Consider the following 18,461-nt stretch of genomic DNA (forward strand, 5'->3'; position numbering starts at 1 on the left):
AATTTAAATAAGCAATTGTGGAATTTTGTTCAATTTCTTTTTCTCGTGTTTTGTTTTATTTATAAATGTGTAAATTTTTATTTTATTTTTTTTTCCCCCTCTTTATTTTTCACCCAAATTATGTGAAAATAATTTTATATATATATTTTTTCTTTTGCTTATTTTTGCCTTTCTTTTAATATATATATATTTTTCTTTTTTTAATTATTTGAAAATTTTGTTTTTATTTTTTTCAATTGTTAAGCCAATTTTTTCTTTTCAATTTTTAGAAAAAGTGGTTCTTTAATTACGTTACGTTGTTACGTTATTATTTTAAAAAAGTTACGCTTTTTCTGGTTTCTTTTTGTTACTGTTATTGTTGTTATTTAAATAATATATAAATTATATCATTTATAAATTACATACAAAATTATAAAAATTTACACTTCTTTTTCTTGGATGGCTCTGGTGGCTCTAAAGCAGCTAAAATCGCCTCATCAAACACGTTTTTCAAACCTTTCTGTAAATAATAACAAAAAGCAAACAAACAAATGAAACAAACGAAGAATTTAAGATAAAAAGATTGATTTTTGCTTTTTACAGATGCAAAAAAAAATTAAAGACAATCAGAAGATGGCTTAAAAAAAATTAATGCATTCGATTTGATCAATGAAAAATTTTTTTTTCATTTTATCGGCTTCTGCAAATTCCCTTTTAGGTTTCAGAAATAGAATTAACTTAGTCGAGACCACATTTGAGGAATAGGATAACTACCGCCCCGTATATGTATTGTGCATTTTGCAAGAAAATGCTGGAAAATTCAGTAATTTCAGTCCAAATTTTATCATTAGGTATTGAAGGGATTACTGCTGCTGACGTGGCAGGATCGTGGCATCATAATCTTAGAATTGTTGTCTGCCTAACCTAAGTAATATTTGACATGCTATCGTCACAACAGCCCTTTACTCTTAATATTAATTAGTAAGAATCCTTATGCTTTGCCGTCAACGTAAAATTTCAATACGCCTCAATGGTAATTTTGAAAGACACTGCCAAAAAAGGTCGATTGAGAACCTACCAACACAAAAAAAAAGTTATCAGATTCACGCGATTTGGAAATTCTCTTTGCTTTTTGATTGGACGATATAATTTAATTTCATATAAGAACGTTTTCAATGCAATCAATCTCTTTTTATTCTCATTGCGCGGAGGTGTTCAACAGATTTGCGCTTGCCTTAAGAGAAACAAAAAGAGATACAAAAAGATTCGCACGCGTTCACTTGTCAATATAAACTTGAAGTGGACGTGTGCTTATTTTAATTTGAATACGAAAAAGTCATATCATATTTTGCATTCAATTCAAATTTATGCCGTCCGTGTGCTATACACAATTAGACTTAATTATTTAAATTTTCTTTCACTTGCACTTTTTATTTGTGTTCATGCATTATACCTGTGTTAAAGCGGAACATTCCACATATTTAACGGCCTTCAATTCCTTGGCTAACTTCTCGCCCTGCTCCATGCCAATTGGCTTTTGTTTATTCTTGGCCAATTTTTCCAAAGTGCTGCTTTCATCGCGTAAGTCTATTTGCGTTCCCACTAGCAAGAAAGGCGTCTTTTGACAGTGGTGCGTTATTTCCGGGACCCACTGCGTGCAATTTGAACAGAAAAAAACATAGTAAAAATAAATTTGGTGTTTTTTTTTTTTTTTTCATTCATATTCACCTTTTCTTTAACATTTTCAAATGAACTTGGACTAACCACAGAAAAACAAACCAAGAATACATCTGTTTGTGGATACGACAAGGGACGCAAACGATCGTAGTCCTCCTGTCCGGCCGTATCAAACAAACCCAAAGTATAGGGCTCCCCGCCAATCATCACTGTTACCGCATAATTATCAAAGACGGTGGGCACATATTCCGAAGGGAATTTATTGGTTGTATAAGAGATGAGTAAACAGGTTTTACCAACGGCACCATCACCCACAACAACACATTTAATCGTCTGCATTGTTTTTAATTAATCTGTAAACATAGATAATATCATTGCAATAGCGATAATTGATAACATACGCTGTGCTGGCATAAAAGGAGACGAAAGTAAAAACCAGTAAATATATAAAAGCAAGACAAAATTTTTTATAATCCATTTGCCAATAAAGCGTGACAAACAGAATCGCATAATGAAGAGTTAATATTCGCTAAGTTAATACTACCCCTCCCTTCCTCCCACAAATATATACTGAAGAGTATTTACGCTTGTTTGCTCTTGTGTTTACCGTTGATTGGCTAACATCGTCTTGTTACACTTTTTCCTTTTTTGCATGGTATATTAGGTTGATAATATCCTCCAAGAAAACTTTCAGAATAACGAATAAATGAATAACGATGACCAAGAGATCTTAAGCCATACTATAGTTTAGATCTACGTAGTTACTTGTCAGGATTGGTTGCGTGCCGCATGTTACACATAAAGAGCTAATGGTTATATAGAACCAAATGTACGTGGCCTACTTAGGCATGATAACAATCTTGTTAGCCATATAAGATGGGCAAGTATTAAGGCTGCTTCTCACTTGGTAGTGGTTGAAGGAAAAATTACGTCCCAGCAAATCGTTCGCGTGACAGCGTCACCTTTCTATACAAAAGCATAACGTAACTATGAACATAATTTTAATATATTCTCAAAAGTTTGTAAGAGTCGACGTTATCACAGAGATGTCATTTCTTAAACATATATGGTGTAAAGATAGTGGCTGTTAAATGGGCTCATATACACGTATTTTCCAGATGAATTTCATTTTAAGTTGAAATTGCACATTCAACTTTGAGTAGTCTGGTTCTCAAACGCAAAATCTCCTATGTCTAAAATTGTAAGAACGGGCCTTTCTTTTCTTTTTATTATCAAAAATAAACGCTACGTTCTTTCTAATAGAAAACATAATTTCATTCCAGCTATTTTTGGGCTGCTCAAAATTCTCTCGATTCTTTTTTGGGATAAATTTCTTCCTCAGGATGCTAAGGCGGCGGCCAGTAATATTGAACAGCACCGCACTCTCTAACACAATACAGTCAAGACACTCCAGTGCTTAACACGGTGAACGAGATGAGAATCAAATAGTGAATGAATCGCAAAATCGGGAAGTTAATTAGTTCTACATACTGTGGAGTGATATATATATTTTTTTCTATATGCTTTATTAGTGATCGTTGCTTTTCGCTTCCACACGCAATTTGAATATGGTGACTCAAATTCAATTACGCACATAATGGAAAAGACTTCACAATCTACTTTACTATTTGTATATGAAAAACAATGAAGTTAATAATAATTTTCAAAAGCAATCCTATAAGAAAAATATCACAACAAATATTGTTCTTTAGCAGTAATTTTTGGACAATTCAGCAAACATTTGGCTTTTAAACTTGTTTTTAGGAATTTAGCACAAACGCAAAAAAAAAAAAAAAAATTGTAAAAGCTGCTCTAAGAAAAGCAATTAAACCGCACTGTAGCAGCGACAAAGCAGAGCAGAGCAATTGTTCCATTAAATATCAAAAGTTTAGTAATAGTTTTTAGGGCTGTTTGGATAAGCAAACGAGGAATTGTCTAAACCATTAAAACTAAGTTAAAGTCTGAAAGGTTTATACGCTTTGCCGGTCTTATGATGTTGTGACAAAGAATTTTGGGAAGCAACGAACGAGACGACATTGCACTATAACAATTCATATATAAAATACCCAATGCTCACACTACACAAGCACACATCTTCATTATTGCACTGGTTAGAAATTTACTTCACAATCAATGCTTCATTTTTTTTTTTTTTTGTTTTACTCTTTTCTACGGTTCATTGCCGTCTACACATTTATTCACTAATATTTTCATTATTTTGACAATCAATTTCTATACTTTGTGATGTAAATTTGCTTTAATATTCTTTATAATTATAAAATTTACTTACAGTCTTTATTACAATAAATGTTTAATGGGTTGGGCAGATCAGCAAGAGAGCTCAAAAAATTTCCTTCTTGTTCTTTACTTTGTGCTGAAAATGACTAGTCCACTACCACTACCACTACCACCACCAACACAAACAGCGTTGATGCAATATATTTTCAGCACAGGGTCGTTACTAAATTGTAGTAAAATGAATATCTTCTTCGGTTTTTTTTTTTTTTGTGTAAGTATACTCGAGTTTATTCAATGACGACATATTTTCTTTTATCCTTTAATCCCCTTATTCATACATCAATACACGTAGACCTGGTAATCATAATTGTAACAATCGCTTATTGACAGCATTGTCAAAAAAACTTCATAGAATGAATATAATTATATTTTTTTAACAGGAGGAGTGTATCAACAAATCTATTGGCTTAGTCCATCTCTGTTCAACATACCAAAAAAAAAAAAAAAAAGAAGAGGAGTGTATCAAGAATATATTTTGCTAAATTTCTAAAATTTTAAACCAAACAAAACTCGGCATACGGCAAAATATCATGTCAGTGTTAATAGACAAAAGGTAGATAAGTAAATAAAAATATAGAATATACGTAATATAATAAAATGGAGTGTTAGTGCGACTTAAAAGCTCACTACATACAGTGAGTCTTATTAATATTGGGATTCTTCACTCGTCAAAAAATAAACGTTTATTAAACCTAGTCCATTGTGCAAACATAAAAATTTATTTTATTATTTTGTCCTGCCACGGAATACATATTTAAGCATAAAAAAAAAAATGCAAAAACTACAAGAAGAATGAAGTATTATTTATTATTATTATTATTAATTTCGCCAGAGAAATAAATTCTAAGACTAAGCTCTTAAAAGCACTAGCATCTAAGGCTATCGGCTTTTATTAAAAACTCTACCGCACTTGAGATTCAAATCCACGACCATTGACTTGCTAGTCAAGATTCCTCGCCTTCGGCTACTCAGGCGGATGAAGAATGAAGTAAGATGATATGTTTCTACACAAGAAGAATTACACAAAATATAAGAAAACATTTGAATGACGCAAACTAAACAAAAGGGATACACCACCAAATACTAATTTTTAACAGTATGTTGTTCTTTTCTTTCGTACGCTTCCTTATATGAAAAAACCGAACATTAATGACGCTACGTCTCTTGAAGTCATTTAAATTTCTTGTCTGTTGGAACAATGTTTTATATGTTCGTTTTTTTATATATTTATTTTGTCCCCGAGTGGGACAAAATAAATTTTTACGGTTGCACTATAGACTAGGTTTAACAAGCGTTTATTTTTTGTTGAGCGAAAACACCCAATATTAATGAGACTCACTGTAACTACATATCCCTATATTTATAGAAAACGTAACCGCGAAGACGATTTACTATGTGAATCGACACCATTGTCTAAACGGATCAATAACTTGCATTTGTCAAATTTCGAAGACACAAATCTTAATCATCAACAACAATCACAGCATAATAATCATATATATCAAGCTATACAAGGCAATAATAATAATCATCATTCGCAGCACCAATACGTACCGAAGGATATTATAACTCAGTCGTTGACGCAACAACAGCATATGGAATCATTAGCCCATGACTCTATAGATGTGGTGCAAAAGGCTACTTACAATCCTGATTTAAACGAAGTAGAAAATCCCTATTATTATACTAAAAATAAGCTATTGCACGAATTGCACATGGAGCGTTTGAAAAGATGTTCACTCTGAAACTGATTGATTATTAATGAGTGATAATTTGAGGATAATGAAGAAAAATCTGTTTCGACAAAAAGTGTTCTCATTCCTGTGAAAGGATAATTATGCAGTTAAATAATTTCTCAAAATATGTAAAAAAACATGAGCGCTTATGACCGAATATATATTTTTCATTAATATTCTAAACCTACTCTTTCAGTATGAGAAAATGAACTCTTAATGATATATAATAATTTTATTTAATAAAAATTTTACAATCAAATAAATTTATATAGTTTTACTCGTCTCGATTACCTGCATTTCAATAAAGTGTAATGTTCGTGTAAACGCATGAATGTGCAAAACAGCATACAGCCGATTAGCATTTTGCCGATTAGCTACACAATTTAGCGTAACGTGTCGTATCATCCATCAGTTGTTTTCATAATGAATTGCGAAAATAGACGTGCTTATATACAAATGTTGGTCTCCATTTTATGATAGCATTAATAACAGATTAATATTCATAGTCTATAAGCGAGAGATTCGATAATTGGACATTTTTATGTAACTTTTCTGTTTCCTATCGCTTTATTCTTTCCGATATATTCACGCATTTGTACGTAGGATTCGCATTTATATAAAACATGAGGAGAGAAGGAGAAAGAGAGAGAAAGAGTGAGAGAGAGTAAGTACATGAAATGTGATGGTACAAGTCCTTACATATAAAAATGAGAAAATTATTGTCATAAAGGCAAACTTTGGTGAGATCGTTGACCTCAGCTGTGATTTACGATAATATCTATAAAAGTCGAATTTAAGCACTTTGTAGATTGCAGTGCCCAGATTGGGAACAATATGGTTTTTTTTTTTTTTCTTTAATTTTAAACGGTAAAGCTTTTGTTTTCATTTCAATTTTTACGAATAATGCGATATATTTTTTCGACCAAAAACTGCAATCCTGAGCATTGGTTCGCATTGATATTAACATCCGAGTTTCTAAGAACTCGTGAAAAAAAAAATATTTTATGAACGAGGTGCAGTATATTACCTTACTTTTTCAATTAGATTGCAACAAATGATCTCTTAAGTCATCAAGCAGATGCTTCGTAAGCGATTTTATAAACTTAATTAAGCGCATTAAAGTGAGGAGCAAACTGAAACGCTGCAATTTGTTCACTGCTCAATAATTTTGATCCAGACAATCCTACTTTAAAAGTGATTTATTTCGTTATGCTTATTAATGTCTACTTTTACAGCAACAAAATGCAATGATTTCCTTTTGAAATGTAAACAGTAGCATGTGCTTGGCAAATATAAACAAAATATAGAATTTGCAACAATAAACACACACAGTGCCAGTTTTTTAAACAATAAAATAGATACCGTACAGCAACAAAATCTATACGATATTAGATTTAAGGCAACAATCACATACGATATAAAATTCGCAACAATAAACACCAATATAAATAGCGTTTTTTTCTCTTTTTTTTTAATGTCAACAGCTGTTTTCGTTATTATCGTTTGAACACAACCAACTAAACCTCTTTTTTAGTTTTGCAATTTTTTTTTGACAATTTACGGATGTTGTTTTTGTTTTACTCATTTTATACATATTTTTTTGTTTAGTTGTTAATAAAAAAGTCTGTGAAGGAAATTTGTGTTATAGGAGATATTATAAAATTTTGAATAAATTCTATACAAAAAGTATTATGATTGTAAAAATTACAGAAATAATTTAATATTAAATATACTAATTTTCAACCATAAAGTGCCAATAACAACAATGCTGGGTTATTAATAATAACAACAATTAAGTGCCTGGGAAATAAGAAAATTTATTTATTAAATAAATGACGGTAGTACAAGCACAGTACATAAGTTTTGGTTTTAGATGCGAAATTTCGTTTAAAAGAAATTAAAATCATTTTTATGAAAAAGAATGAGTCCGTTTCGTAGTAAGAAATTACGCGTTTATCCGGTTAAAGTAATCACCTTCGATTCTGAGTTAGAATTTGAATTGGAGCAAAGGGCCAGCGGTCAAGATCTATTCGATTTGGTGTGCCGGACTATAGGTTTGCGAGAGTATTGGTATTTTGGTTTACAGTACGTGGACAGTCGCGGACATGTCGCCTGGTTAAAAATGGATAAAAAAGTCAAAGACCAACGCATGCAATTGCAAGCGAACGGGTTTTATGTATTCAGTTTCTATGCGAAATATTTTCCGGAAAATGTTAGCGAAGAACTGATACAGGAGATAACACAACATTTATTCTTTTTGCAAGTTAAACAAAGCATTCTATCCATGGATATCTATTGTCGTCCAGAAGCTTCAGTGCTATTAGCATCCTATGCAGTACACGTTCAATATGGACCTTATGATGCGGAAACCTACAAAGACGGTATGCTTGCGGGTGTGGATTTATTGCCAAAAGGAGTAACAGATCAATATCAAATGACACCGAAAATGTGGGAGGAGCGCATTAAGACATGGTGTGTAATAAATAAACAATAAAAGCCTCTTGTTAACGCTCCTTCTTATTCTGTTTAGGTACATGGATCACGAACCAATGACCCGCGATGAAGTAGAAATGGAGTATTTGAAAATAGCACAAGATTTAGATATGTACGGGGTTAACTACTTTCCTATAACGGCAAGTTGCACCTTCTCAATACGTGAATATCTATTGAAACTAAAAAAAAAAAAAAAAAAAACTCCTTTAGAATAAAAACAAAACTAAACTTTGGTTGGGAGTAACCGCTGTAGGTCTAAATATTTACGACTATCATAATAAGTTAACTCCGAAAACGACTTTTCAATGGAATGAAATACGCCATGTCAGCTTTGATGATAAGAAGTTTACAATACGTCTGGTGGACGCTAAAGTATCCAGTTTCATATTCTACTCTCAAGATTTGCATATAAATAAAATGGTGAGTTGAAATGAAATTGTATCTTGGAGAAGGATTTAATTTTCTGCCGAACAGATCTTGGATCTTTGCAAAGGTAACCATGATCTCTATATGAGACGTCGCAAGCCCGATACTATGGAAATTCAGCAAATGAAAGCACAAGCGAAGGAAGAAAAACAAAGACGTCAATTGGAGCGAACTAAATTCTTGAGGGAGAAAAAGTTACGTGAAAAGGCAGAGAAAGATCGCTATGAATTAGAAAAACGTTTAGAGCATTTACAGGAAGAAATGCGCATGGCCAGCGATGCATTGGTAAATTTTGTTATTAATTAGAAAAATATAAATTTATATTCGTATCTCACATTTTAATAGCGCCGGTCCGAAGAAACTAAGGAATTGTATTTCGAAAAGAGTCGTGTTAATGAAGAACAAATGCAGCTAACAGAGTGTAAAGCGAATCATTTCAAAAGTGAAATGGACCGTTTGCGTGAACGGCAAATGAAGATCGAACGTGAAAAGCTGGAATTGGAAAAGAAAATTCGTGATGCCGATTATTTTGTACATCAACTCACTGTAGAAAAGGATAAGCGTGAAGCTGAGGCAGAGAAATTGCGAAAAGAATTAATATGTGCCAAGTTGGCTGAACGTGAAGCTACCGCTCGTTTACTAAATTTCCTCAATCGTGGTCGCAAGAATTCGGATGAGAGCTTAATTCAAACATCTTCCATTAATGTTTGCAATAACAGTAGCAATAATATTGTCACATCAATTAGTACGCCTTCTTTAACTAACAGTAACTCAGCATCGGATATCAATGAGACGGCGGGTGGCGTCGAATTAACTGCAAATGATTTAAATCTTAATCATGACGACTCACAAGATGAATTTGAAACGAAAGAATTTATACTGACTGACAGTGAAATGGAACAGATAACTAATGAGATCGAACGTAGTCGCCTTGAGTATATGAAAAAATCGAAACAGGTACAGAATCAATTGCAAACCCTACGATCCGAAATTGAATTGTTAAAGATTGAAGAAAATCAGACCAATTTGGATATACTAAGCGAGGCTCAGTTGAAAGCGGGCGAAACCAAATATTCGACATTGAAGAAACTAAAATCGGGTTCAACTAAAGCTCGTGTAGCATTTTTCGAAGAACTGTAACAGAGTTTTACAAGTGATCTTAAGTTGAGCTGGTGCTCGAAAATCCTATTAATAGACAAACACAAATAAACGTAATTATATACATTTTTTAAATAGTTTTATAGGAAAAGCATTAATTAATAAAACAAAACAAAAAAAAACACAAAAAACGATATTGTAAAGAAGGAAATAAAAAAATAAAAAGTACCGCATCACAGATAAGCGAAATTTGGCAATAATTTCAAGCTTGCAGAAAAAAAGGAGAAACGAATTAATCATGATTCTTAGGCTTCAAACAAAATTTGTTGGTTTAATATTTTTAAGGTTTAGGATTTATTATAGAGAAAAAATTCTTCGAATGAAACAAGAAAGCATTATAAGTAAATCTCTTTTTCAGTTAACTTTTTTTAATATAATGTAACTATTTGAAAAATATTGGTTAGCTTCTTAAGAACTAAGTCTTTTTTTTTTTGTTTTTTTTTTTCGTTTTTTTTAGCACAAAGTGCTGTTAGAAAAGTTTTTAAACAATGCAAAACCATTGAAAAGAAATTTCTGCGCAACTTTTAACTTGAAAATAGCGTTACAGATGAATTAAAGAAAAGAATTATAAAATTATAAATCGCTGATACAGCTTTCAAGTTGTAAAAAAGATATTTCCCTTGTTTTTGTTGTTGTTATTATTTGAATCACTTATGAACCCACAATTATGTTATTAATGGGTATGTGTATCAATTTGACAAAGAAACCAATGAAACCCATGATGCAGAAACCAATAGCTGTAGCGATAGCTATTTTCTGGAATTCTTTGCGATCGGGCTTTGTGCAGCGTTTCACTAATCGTATTGAGTCCTTGGCAAAAGCACGTCCAGGTTCGCAGAATTTAACAACTTTATCCATGGCGGGTTAATTAAAAGCTGAAAATGAAAGAAAAACACAAAACAATTTATTACTTTATTGACTGATCCCATTCATAAAATATGTTGACGAAGCCTTTGAATTTTCATAGCATTCATATTTTGTTCAGGTGATGTAGAGAGACGTGTGCAATGATAAAAGTGGAAAGCCAGTTTGGTTCTTGAGAAACGCACTTATATGTATACGAAAATCATTAAACTTGAAAGTGCGTGTTTAACTTTTACTTTCATGTTATTGCCTGCGTGGCAGACAGGTAATGAATTCTTTTATTAAGCAAATTTACGTTTTCCAGGGATGCTGCTTACTTGAACAATTAAGAAGAAATTTGCTAAGGGCACACAACACACTTTAACGAATCTTCAGATTTTTAAAATATGTTAAAACGATTTCACACGCTCTCTTTGCTGTCGGTCCTACTACTTTCTTTTTTTTTTGGAAATTTTTTAATGATTTTATTAAAATATACTTTCTCGACACTATATGCATGGGTTTTTCATATTAATAAATTATCATTTTTCTTTTTCAATAAAAAAAAAGAAAAAAAAAGAAGTACAATTTTTATACACTTCGCACTTACACGCAACTTCTTTCAGTTTCTACAAATTCAACACGAATGACCAACGAGAGGAACGTTAAACTGTAAATTGTATTTTCATTTTGTCAAATTGACATGAAAATACGTGGCAACAGGGCTGCCAAGCTACACAATGACATTTAAATGATAAAATTAACGTTTTTACACAGAAAATAACTCGAGAAAACATTAACGAAGTAAATGTATTGAAAAAAAAAAAAAAAGAAAAAATTCAAACTATATAACAAAAGATTTAGAATTAGAGAATTCTTCTTCTTTTTTTTGTTATTCAGCAAACCAACAAACGAAAATTCGCTGATAGGTGAGAATTACTTAATATGCTTTAAAAATTTGTGTTACATATATTTTTATTTATTTTATTCTTCAACATAGTGTACTGGCATGTAATGGCTTTTACGAGAAATTGAGAATATCAAAAGTAAAAATTATTCATTACAATAGAAGCAGAAAAAGCTATTAGATGGTGAAATGAAGAATTTTCGAATTTTTCAGTTTAATCCTGCACAGCCTAGAGAAATATCGTCCATTAAAATTTAATGGCTGCATTCACTGTTTGGTCGTCTGGGCTGAGGGTGCTTTAGTTAAAGAATTTTTACCTCACAAAACGAACACTCCGCCTATAAGGTTGAAGCCTTCCGCGGATGGTTCAAAAAACTGAGTGACAAATTTACTGTCCTTTACTACAATGTATTTGTGCTCAATACGAAAGTTAATAACTTGCTTATTTATACTATTGGCTGCCATTACGACATTGTCGTTCTTAGTGAAATTTGGCTTAAGCCAGGTGTTAATGATACGAAGATTTTTCGCCAGAATTTTCTGATCTTCAGAAGGGATAGGGTGTACAAGAAACTTGTTGGTGTGCTAATTGTTGTAAAAAACTTTCTACCAATTATCCCTGAGCCGGTTGACGTAGAATTTGTCGGTGTTATGATTAAAGCTAACAATATCTTCCACATTCTAACGGTATCGTGCCATCCATCCTCGTCTCCTATTTATGTATATCCAGAGCAAGTATGCTTGATTAGTAGAATAGATTAATTAATTAATATTACAATAATTTCTCAACATTTTTACTCTATCAAAATATCTGAAAATTCATAGCCATGTATAGTTACTGCTCTCAAGGCCGTAGATGTTGCCGAAGATGTCTGCGGCCAGGTAAACAACAAAGGCTTAGGAAAAATGTGTTTAAGTTTTCATAATTGCAGGCAGCTTCTTATCTGTATGTAATAATGATATGTTTGTCATTGCTACGATAGTTAAGGGTGGACTCTACTACGGCTTATTCTAATTGGATGGAAACGATGGATTCCTATATAGAAATTCCATTTATTACATCTTGTAATCTGCCTTACAGTAAATTACTCCCTACACTCGGCTAAGTCGATATTCTCTTCCCTACTATTGTTCATTTTTATCACCTGCCGCAGTTTACCAGAATATCTATTGAATTGAGCAGAAAAAATAATTTTTTTTTTTTTTTTTTTTTGAAAATCACAGTTAGCCAAATGTTTACAAGCAACGTGATTTAAAGGCTTTTAATAAATGATCTCATAATAATTATGTACATGTGAATAGAACACGTTATTATCAAGGGATATAGAAAATAAAATAATATGCGGTTTGCGTGTGCAGTACCATAATAAAATGCATGAACATTTTTCTGGTTAAAATAATTTCAAAGAAATATTGCAATCAATTGTTGTTTAGATTTGTTCGAGTCATCTATCCAATATGTCAATATATCGTTTAAATATTTTTTTTTATAATTTTATATTATTTACAATAATTTTCAATTATTATGTAAATTCCGTGACTGGATCGCTAGTGGTTGCTCTAACTGCTGCATTAAAAACGATATTTCGCGATGTTTATAAAGCTCAAAATATGAGCGTACGTATCATAGCAAACGTTAGAAATCGTAGCAATCAACGCGTTACCAATGAAATTCTGGACGAATTATTGGACTATAATAATCAAGTTCAAGTACCGGTTGCCATTAGCGAATACAGTAGCGTAAAATTAGATCATTATTTTCATGCCATAATTATGTTCGCTGAAAGCCTAAAGCAAGTGCAGTAAGTGTTGATCAGCTAGCTAATCGATGCCAAACGCTTTTATATAATAACTGAGTAATTGAAAACTTTTAGGTACACTCTGGCCACGATACTAGCCATACCAGAGATTCAAGGCAGCCGATTAAAGTATCTGATAGTTTATTATTCCAATAAGCGTTGGATAGAGAGGCAATTTGAAATGCATAAGATGTTTCGACATTTTTTTGATTCGTATATAGTCGACGTTGATATAATAATACATGTCGCAAATTATTCGTTCTTGTATACATACCGTCCGTACAATCGAAAATTTTGCGCTCATACCAAACCACTTTTAATACAAAAATTTAAAAAATTACCGAGAAGACTTTCCTATACTTATATGTACGCTTCGAAAGTTTACAATTTTCATCAGTGTCCCATAAATGTGATTCTTTACCATATACCGCCATTTATGAATCTAGACGAGCCCATAAATAATATCGTAAACTTGGATAACGGATATGATGGCATGATTTTAAATGATATCGCCGACTTAATGAATTTCTCAGTTGAAATGGTGCCCAACGAACCAAGAAATTTTATTGCTGGCCACATTTACGCCAATAATACAGCAACAGGAATTTTCAAAATGGTACGTCAAATATACTGCACCTTTTTTGTCTTAACGTTTTTTCTTGATACCTAGTACTTAACAGGACAAAAAACAAGAACAAAAAAAAGCAGCAAAAGAGGCAGCCAACAATTCCAGAAATTAAGATGGACAATAATTCAAATTAGAAATGATTTGATCTAAAACCAAATGAGAATGTTTTAATTATAACGAACATACTTACATCACTTTGCCTATTACAGTTCTTCGTCTATCTTCGTCACACAATATTGAAAAGAAGTTAAAATATCATAGCCAGGCAAGTCCGATTGTTAAATATCCTAAACCATTTCGCGTAATTCAGTTCATGATCGAACTTTCCTATACAATAACGAATCAATGCTGTGTAAACGGCTACTTATTTTTCGTAACTAGCGTTATGCCGAGAAAGGGTAAACGAGATGAAATGTAAACTAATGTTGTCCAAATTTAATAAAGTTAAATTTCTTGTGAAAGAACTTATTAAGTATGCACAGTGCGTTCATGTTCTTATACATGCATGGTGCACAAATTTCAGTAAATCTATTCGTTCTATCTTACGCTCTTTCACAAAGTTGGTTTATATTCGATGTTATCATGTAGTACTTAATAGTTTTGTTGCACAAATGTTTTGCTAGCGAAGTTTTCCATCATAAATATGTATAAAATGTTTTTATCCTGATAGCCATTTGTTTGCTAAGAAATGCATTCTAAAAACAGGAACTTTATGCAAAATAATCAACTTCTGTAGACTATTGTTGAAATAGGCAAAAAGATAGCCGAAAAATATGCAACAATCGCATTACTTTTCTATTTAAATTTTTGCAAATCTTATTGTTATATTGCATGTTGAGAATTCATGAAGAGCCGAAAAATATGCTACTTTTTCATTTAACCTTTTGAAAATATTATGATTATTGGATGTTAAGACTTCATAAAGAGCTCGGTGCCCCCTTGCGTTTGCTTAATTTCTTTCACTGAAGAATGTATTTAAATCAATTTTATTATTTTTTTGTTGTTTTTAACTCTAAAATAATATTCGATAACAAATTTATTTTTTTTCTTTCTTTCCTGTAGCTAATTGAACGGAAAGCCAATATGACTATCGGTTGTGCTATATGCCTACCAAAACGTTCAGAATTAACGAGCAGTTCAATACCATACTTTTTATTGAACTATGTAATTTTATTGAAAAACCAAGATAAATTTTCATCGTTAAGTCTATTTATGAAGCCATTTCAAATTTCAACTTGGCTGTTATTCGCAATTGCTTTTGCCACGAAAATTTTAGTGCAGCGTCTTTGCCAGTCAACCTTAATCGGCTTAAAAAGGAGATTTCTCAAACTATTTCTTGTTTTATGGATGGGTTTAGTATTCTTCTTACGTTGCTCGTATGAAGGATTTTTATTCGAAATTATGCATAACGCTCCAAATAGACCGTTGCCGCAAACTATTGATACAATTATTAAACAAAATTACACCCTATTAACTGATGTGAATTCCGCGCATATATTGGAGTATTTACCGAATCTTAAGAAAATAACTCAAATCGTCTCCACTGCACCGAATCAAGTCTTTAATCGATTCGATATATTAGATGGCAATGTGGGTCTATTGAGTCCGCTACCTATCGTTACGTTCTATATGTCACAGCGTACGGAAAATATATCCAGGTATGCCTTGGTACGTGAGAATGTATTCACTGCAATGCATTGCGTGTATTATCCACGTTACACGTATATGAAGCCCGCGATAGATCGCTTGCTGACAAGATTACGACTTCATGGCTTTATTGCTAAATATACGCAAATATTTCATTTTAACAATGCTCCGTTGAGAACTGATAAATTATCGCGACGACATAGAAAACATTTAGGCACCGCTTTAGATATGGATTTTTTGAATGTAATATTTTGCAGCATAATAGCTTTAGAAACAATTGCAATATTAGTATTTTTGCTCGAATATTTATCGTTACGCATCAACGTTTTGCAAAGAATATACTCACATATTACGTAAATAAATTGCTTCGTTTTTTTTCTATCTTCACTAAGCAACGCAGAATTTAAAATGATGATAAATTTGATGTACCTATGTTTAAGAGCGTAAATGAAACATTAAAATATATATGATTTTCTTAATAAATATAGTGGATCAAGCAAAAAAGCCTACGAGATTTTCTCTTACACATGACATTGAAGACGCACAAACCTGTCATTTTATACTGCGGCTCGTTTGAATGTTGTTTCGTCATAAATAATTAAAATAGAAATTATTCTTATATTTATTATTTAAATTTAAAAAAGCCTATGCGTTATGCTATATATATGTGTATTGAAATTTAAAAAAAAAATGAACTGGTGGAATTATAAATGAAGATTCATTATGTTTTCTCCCCAATATTCATACAAAGAGCCGAAAAAAAGGTAAACATTTTATTACGTGCTTGCAAAGATTTTAATCAGCGATTTCTGCTGGTGAAAATGTTAAAGAAACGAGGAATACCAGTATAGATAACAGTTGAATTCGAAGGGTTTCAACGTTGCTCTATATAAAACAATCGCGTTCCATTTAATATTATTGAATTGTTCACTAATCATGGAGCGCTCAAAATTCTTCTCCTTTCAAATTCATTGCTTTCGTTGTTGTTTATTTGAAGAAAGTTGCTATCGAGAACCATCAGAGGCTAATGGTGACCCTTTTCCATCATATTCCAACGTGTAAGCGTGTTAAAGGTGGCCATTTTTAGGCCACTTGTTGCAAGAATTGTTCCGCATGCACTGTTGCAACTCGAATGGGAATTCTATCACAACCAGTGTGGTATCTCTCATCAGACATGGCGTCTTCTAATCAGAATTACTTATGCGGATCCGCAAAGTTGAGAAAGTGCGAAAATGGTTTAATGGGTGGATGGCTACCAATCTAAAATAAATTCTTTCGACACAACATCCAGAGCTTGCCAAAGACATGGGAAAGAAGTTAGAGAAAATGACCAAAAAATATTTTGCTTTAATATACATTGTACCAAGTTTTCTCCGTAAATGCCTTTTTTAAGTGAAAAAATGATCAAAATTTTTGCAAAAAAATTCTTTCACGCTTTGCTTTTGCTCTTATGTTAAATGCAATTTCTATCATTGATTATATTGAAAAGTGATTATAGGAAAGTGTAAAAATCAAAATCAAGAGTGATAGATTTTGTTATATAACACATATATGAAAGAAAATAAAACTTTCAATTGATATTTTTTGCCTTATGCTTATCATATAGCAGTTTATCCGAGCAGTTATACGAGCGTTGCGTATGGAAAGACAAGTTTAATATATGCACGTTTTATATGAAAATACTGCGAACGTTAGCTGGGAAGAGTTTAAAAATGTTCAAGTTTTTTCGGTTTGGGGGGGCGCTGCAACCGTGTCCGTGTCTTTCATCCAGTCTATATGCAAGCAAATAATCTCAATCAATCAATGTTTCATTACATATCAAGCCCATATAGAACGTACTTATATTCATATGTATATTCTGTTCACAATTTGCGAGAATAATATCGATGTAGGAGTTATCGTCTCATGAATAAATTGTTGCGATAATGCTTGTTCAATAATTTCAAAAGTTGGAGTATTGGTAATAACCGGTCATCTGTATGTCTGTCTATGCAATTGTGCATACCGTGCATACTCTCTTTATACAACAACAACAACAAATCGTATTATCAGAGAGGAGAGAGGAGGCATTTAAATACTAATTAGCATTGTTTAGTATTAAATTTAGTTATATATAGTACTGATTGGTATTCAAATTCGCTATCTCTGTCGCGGTAGATTATATGACTAAGAACGCGATAGTCATAATTGCGCATGCGTACATACTTATTGCTTTAATTGTCTCCGCGTCAAGTTGATTAGTCATTAAGAATTGGCCGCCATGAATCATACATCATCGGTGCATAATAAAAAAAAAAAAAAAACAAGAAACAAGATTACGATGCGGACAACAATTTGGAATATTTCATTGAAAAGTTGATCAATGGAACGATTGCGAATTAAAAATGCATATTGCAAGAGAATACTTTCGTACTGTTATTTATAATTTTGACCGGTTGCAAATGAAATAGTTTTGTAAAATTTATATACCACGTGGTATAGGCGGCCATGAATCCTATATAAAAATTATAGAAAAACGTGTTGAAGATGTGAATAATAATTTAAAAAGACATCGATTTAAAAATGGCTATGGAAAGGAAACGAAAGAAATGCAATAATTTTGATGGCATAAGTCTATCCGATGATGTTCGTGAGAGAAGAAGTTCTAGAAGTCTATGTCGCAATGACTCTCACTTGCGTATTACATTTGGTATATGTACACTAAGGGACGACGTCGAAGAATCGAAAGCTATAAATTTGCAGCAGAGTTGTGACGAATTCGAGAATTCATATCAGTTGTCACGAATACCAGAGGCCAACGATCCAAATGTTGTGAAAAGTTTACGAACTAGTGTCGATTGCTCCCTGATCTGTATGAATTTGTCAATTTG

The 18,461-nt window shown here is 32.2% G+C and overlaps 6 protein-coding genes across 7 annotated transcripts; 4 read left to right on the forward strand and 2 right to left on the reverse strand.

Moving 5' to 3' along the window:
- Nucleotides 1-248: 248 nt before the first annotated feature.
- On the reverse strand, nucleotides 249-4,042 carry LOC119640607 (cdc42 homolog). Its single transcript, XM_038038764.1, has 4 exons — nucleotides 3,947-4,042; nucleotides 1,708-2,009; nucleotides 1,433-1,630; nucleotides 249-499 (listed from the first exon to the last, which is right to left on the reverse strand). Exons 2-4 carry the CDS (start codon nucleotides 1,993-1,995, stop codon nucleotides 410-412), a joined length of 576 nt encoding a protein of 191 aa, XP_037894692.1. The 5' UTR covers nucleotides 1,996-2,009; nucleotides 3,947-4,042; the 3' UTR covers nucleotides 249-409.
- A 363-nt stretch (nucleotides 4,043-4,405) lies between these two features.
- LOC119643469 lies at nucleotides 4,406-5,926 on the forward strand. Its single transcript, XM_038042822.1, has 2 exons — nucleotides 4,406-4,507; nucleotides 5,321-5,926. The coding sequence occupies exons 1-2, from the start codon at nucleotides 4,485-4,487 to the stop codon at nucleotides 5,697-5,699; spliced, it is 402 nt and encodes a 133-aa protein (XP_037898750.1). The 5' UTR covers nucleotides 4,406-4,484; the 3' UTR covers nucleotides 5,700-5,926.
- Nucleotides 5,927-7,256: 1,330 nt separating this feature from the next.
- On the forward strand, nucleotides 7,257-10,198 carry LOC119641760 (moesin/ezrin/radixin homolog 2). The gene is made up of 5 exons (XM_038040600.1): nucleotides 7,257-8,162; nucleotides 8,221-8,323; nucleotides 8,394-8,603; nucleotides 8,658-8,894; nucleotides 8,955-10,198. The coding sequence occupies exons 1-5, from the start codon at nucleotides 7,612-7,614 to the stop codon at nucleotides 9,747-9,749; spliced, it is 1,896 nt and encodes a 631-aa protein (XP_037896528.1). The 5' UTR covers nucleotides 7,257-7,611; the 3' UTR covers nucleotides 9,750-10,198.
- A 5-nt stretch (nucleotides 10,199-10,203) lies between these two features.
- LOC119641770 (protein transport protein Sec61 gamma-2 subunit) lies at nucleotides 10,204-11,292 on the reverse strand. 2 transcript variants are annotated; one of them, XM_038040611.1, is made up of 2 exons: nucleotides 11,221-11,292; nucleotides 10,204-10,642 (listed from the first exon to the last, which is right to left on the reverse strand). In XM_038040611.1, exon 2 carries the CDS (start codon nucleotides 10,623-10,625, stop codon nucleotides 10,419-10,421), a length of 207 nt encoding a protein of 68 aa, XP_037896539.1. In that variant the 5' UTR covers nucleotides 10,626-10,642; nucleotides 11,221-11,292; the 3' UTR covers nucleotides 10,204-10,418. The 2 variants fall into 2 exon arrangements, with proteins under 2 accessions (XP_037896539.1, XP_037896543.1); XM_038040615.1 differs by lacking the exon at nucleotides 11,221-11,292 and adding an exon at nucleotides 10,949-11,193.
- A 162-nt stretch (nucleotides 11,293-11,454) lies between these two features.
- On the forward strand, nucleotides 11,455-15,948 carry LOC119644903. Its single transcript, XM_038044625.1, has 4 exons — nucleotides 11,455-11,539; nucleotides 11,611-11,701; nucleotides 13,763-13,932; nucleotides 15,007-15,948. Exons 3-4 carry the CDS (start codon nucleotides 13,810-13,812, stop codon nucleotides 15,946-15,948), a joined length of 1,065 nt encoding a protein of 354 aa, XP_037900553.1. The 5' UTR covers nucleotides 11,455-11,539; nucleotides 11,611-11,701; nucleotides 13,763-13,809.
- LOC119644890 lies at nucleotides 13,087-13,778 on the forward strand. The gene is made up of 3 exons (XM_038044614.1): nucleotides 13,087-13,319; nucleotides 13,392-13,682; nucleotides 13,763-13,778. Exons 1-3 carry the CDS (start codon nucleotides 13,129-13,131, stop codon nucleotides 13,776-13,778), a joined length of 498 nt encoding a protein of 165 aa, XP_037900542.1. The 5' UTR covers nucleotides 13,087-13,128.
- Nucleotides 15,949-18,461: the final 2,513 nt, after the last annotated feature.

This window comes from Glossina fuscipes, unplaced genomic scaffold (genome assembly GCF_014805625.2).
Source record: "Glossina fuscipes isolate IAEA_lab_2018 unplaced genomic scaffold, Yale_Gfus_2 0, whole genome shotgun sequence".
NCBI lineage: Eukaryota > Metazoa > Arthropoda > Insecta > Diptera > Glossinidae > Glossina > Glossina fuscipes.

Bases quoted from the DNA above. Each gene is read 5' to 3' on its own strand.
- LOC119641760 (XM_038040600.1), top strand. From the start codon at position 7,612: ATGAGTCCGTTTCGTAGTAAGAAATTACGCGTTTATCCGGTTAAAGTA. The intron at 8,163-8,220 runs GTGTGTAATAAA...TATTCTGTTTAG, and splicing joins GAGGAGCGCATTAAGACATG to GTACATGGATCACGAACCAA. The intron at 8,895-8,954 runs GTAAATTTTGTT...ACATTTTAATAG, and splicing joins GCATGGCCAGCGATGCATTG to CGCCGGTCCGAAGAAACTAA.
- LOC119644903 (XM_038044625.1), top strand. From the start codon at position 13,810: ATGATTTTAAATGATATCGCCGACTTAATGAATTTCTCAGTTGAAATG. The intron at 13,933-15,006 runs GTACGTCAAATA...TCTTTCCTGTAG, and splicing joins CAACAGGAATTTTCAAAATG to CTAATTGAACGGAAAGCCAA.
- LOC119640607 (XM_038038764.1), bottom strand. From the start codon at position 1,995: ATGCAGACGATTAAATGTGTTGTTGTGGGTGATGGTGCCGTTGGTAAA. The intron at 1,631-1,707 runs GTGAATATGAAT...AATTGCACGCAG, and splicing joins TTGAAAATGTTAAAGAAAAG to TGGGTCCCGGAAATAACGCA. The intron at 500-1,432 runs GTATAATGCATG...TATTATTTACAG, and splicing joins AATGTTCCGCTTTAACACAG to AAAGGTTTGAAAAACGTGTT.
- LOC119641770 (XM_038040611.1), bottom strand. From the start codon at position 10,625: ATGGATAAAGTTGTTAAATTCTGCGAACCTGGACGTGCTTTTGCCAAG.
- LOC119644890 (XM_038044614.1), top strand. From the start codon at position 13,129: ATGAGCGTACGTATCATAGCAAACGTTAGAAATCGTAGCAATCAACGC. The intron at 13,320-13,391 runs GTAAGTGTTGAT...GAAAACTTTTAG, and splicing joins GAAAGCCTAAAGCAAGTGCA to GTACACTCTGGCCACGATAC.
- LOC119643469 (XM_038042822.1), top strand. From the start codon at position 4,485: ATGTCAGTGTTAATAGACAAAAG. The intron at 4,508-5,320 runs GTAGATAAGTAA...CTATATTTATAG, and splicing joins TCAGTGTTAATAGACAAAAG to AAAACGTAACCGCGAAGACG.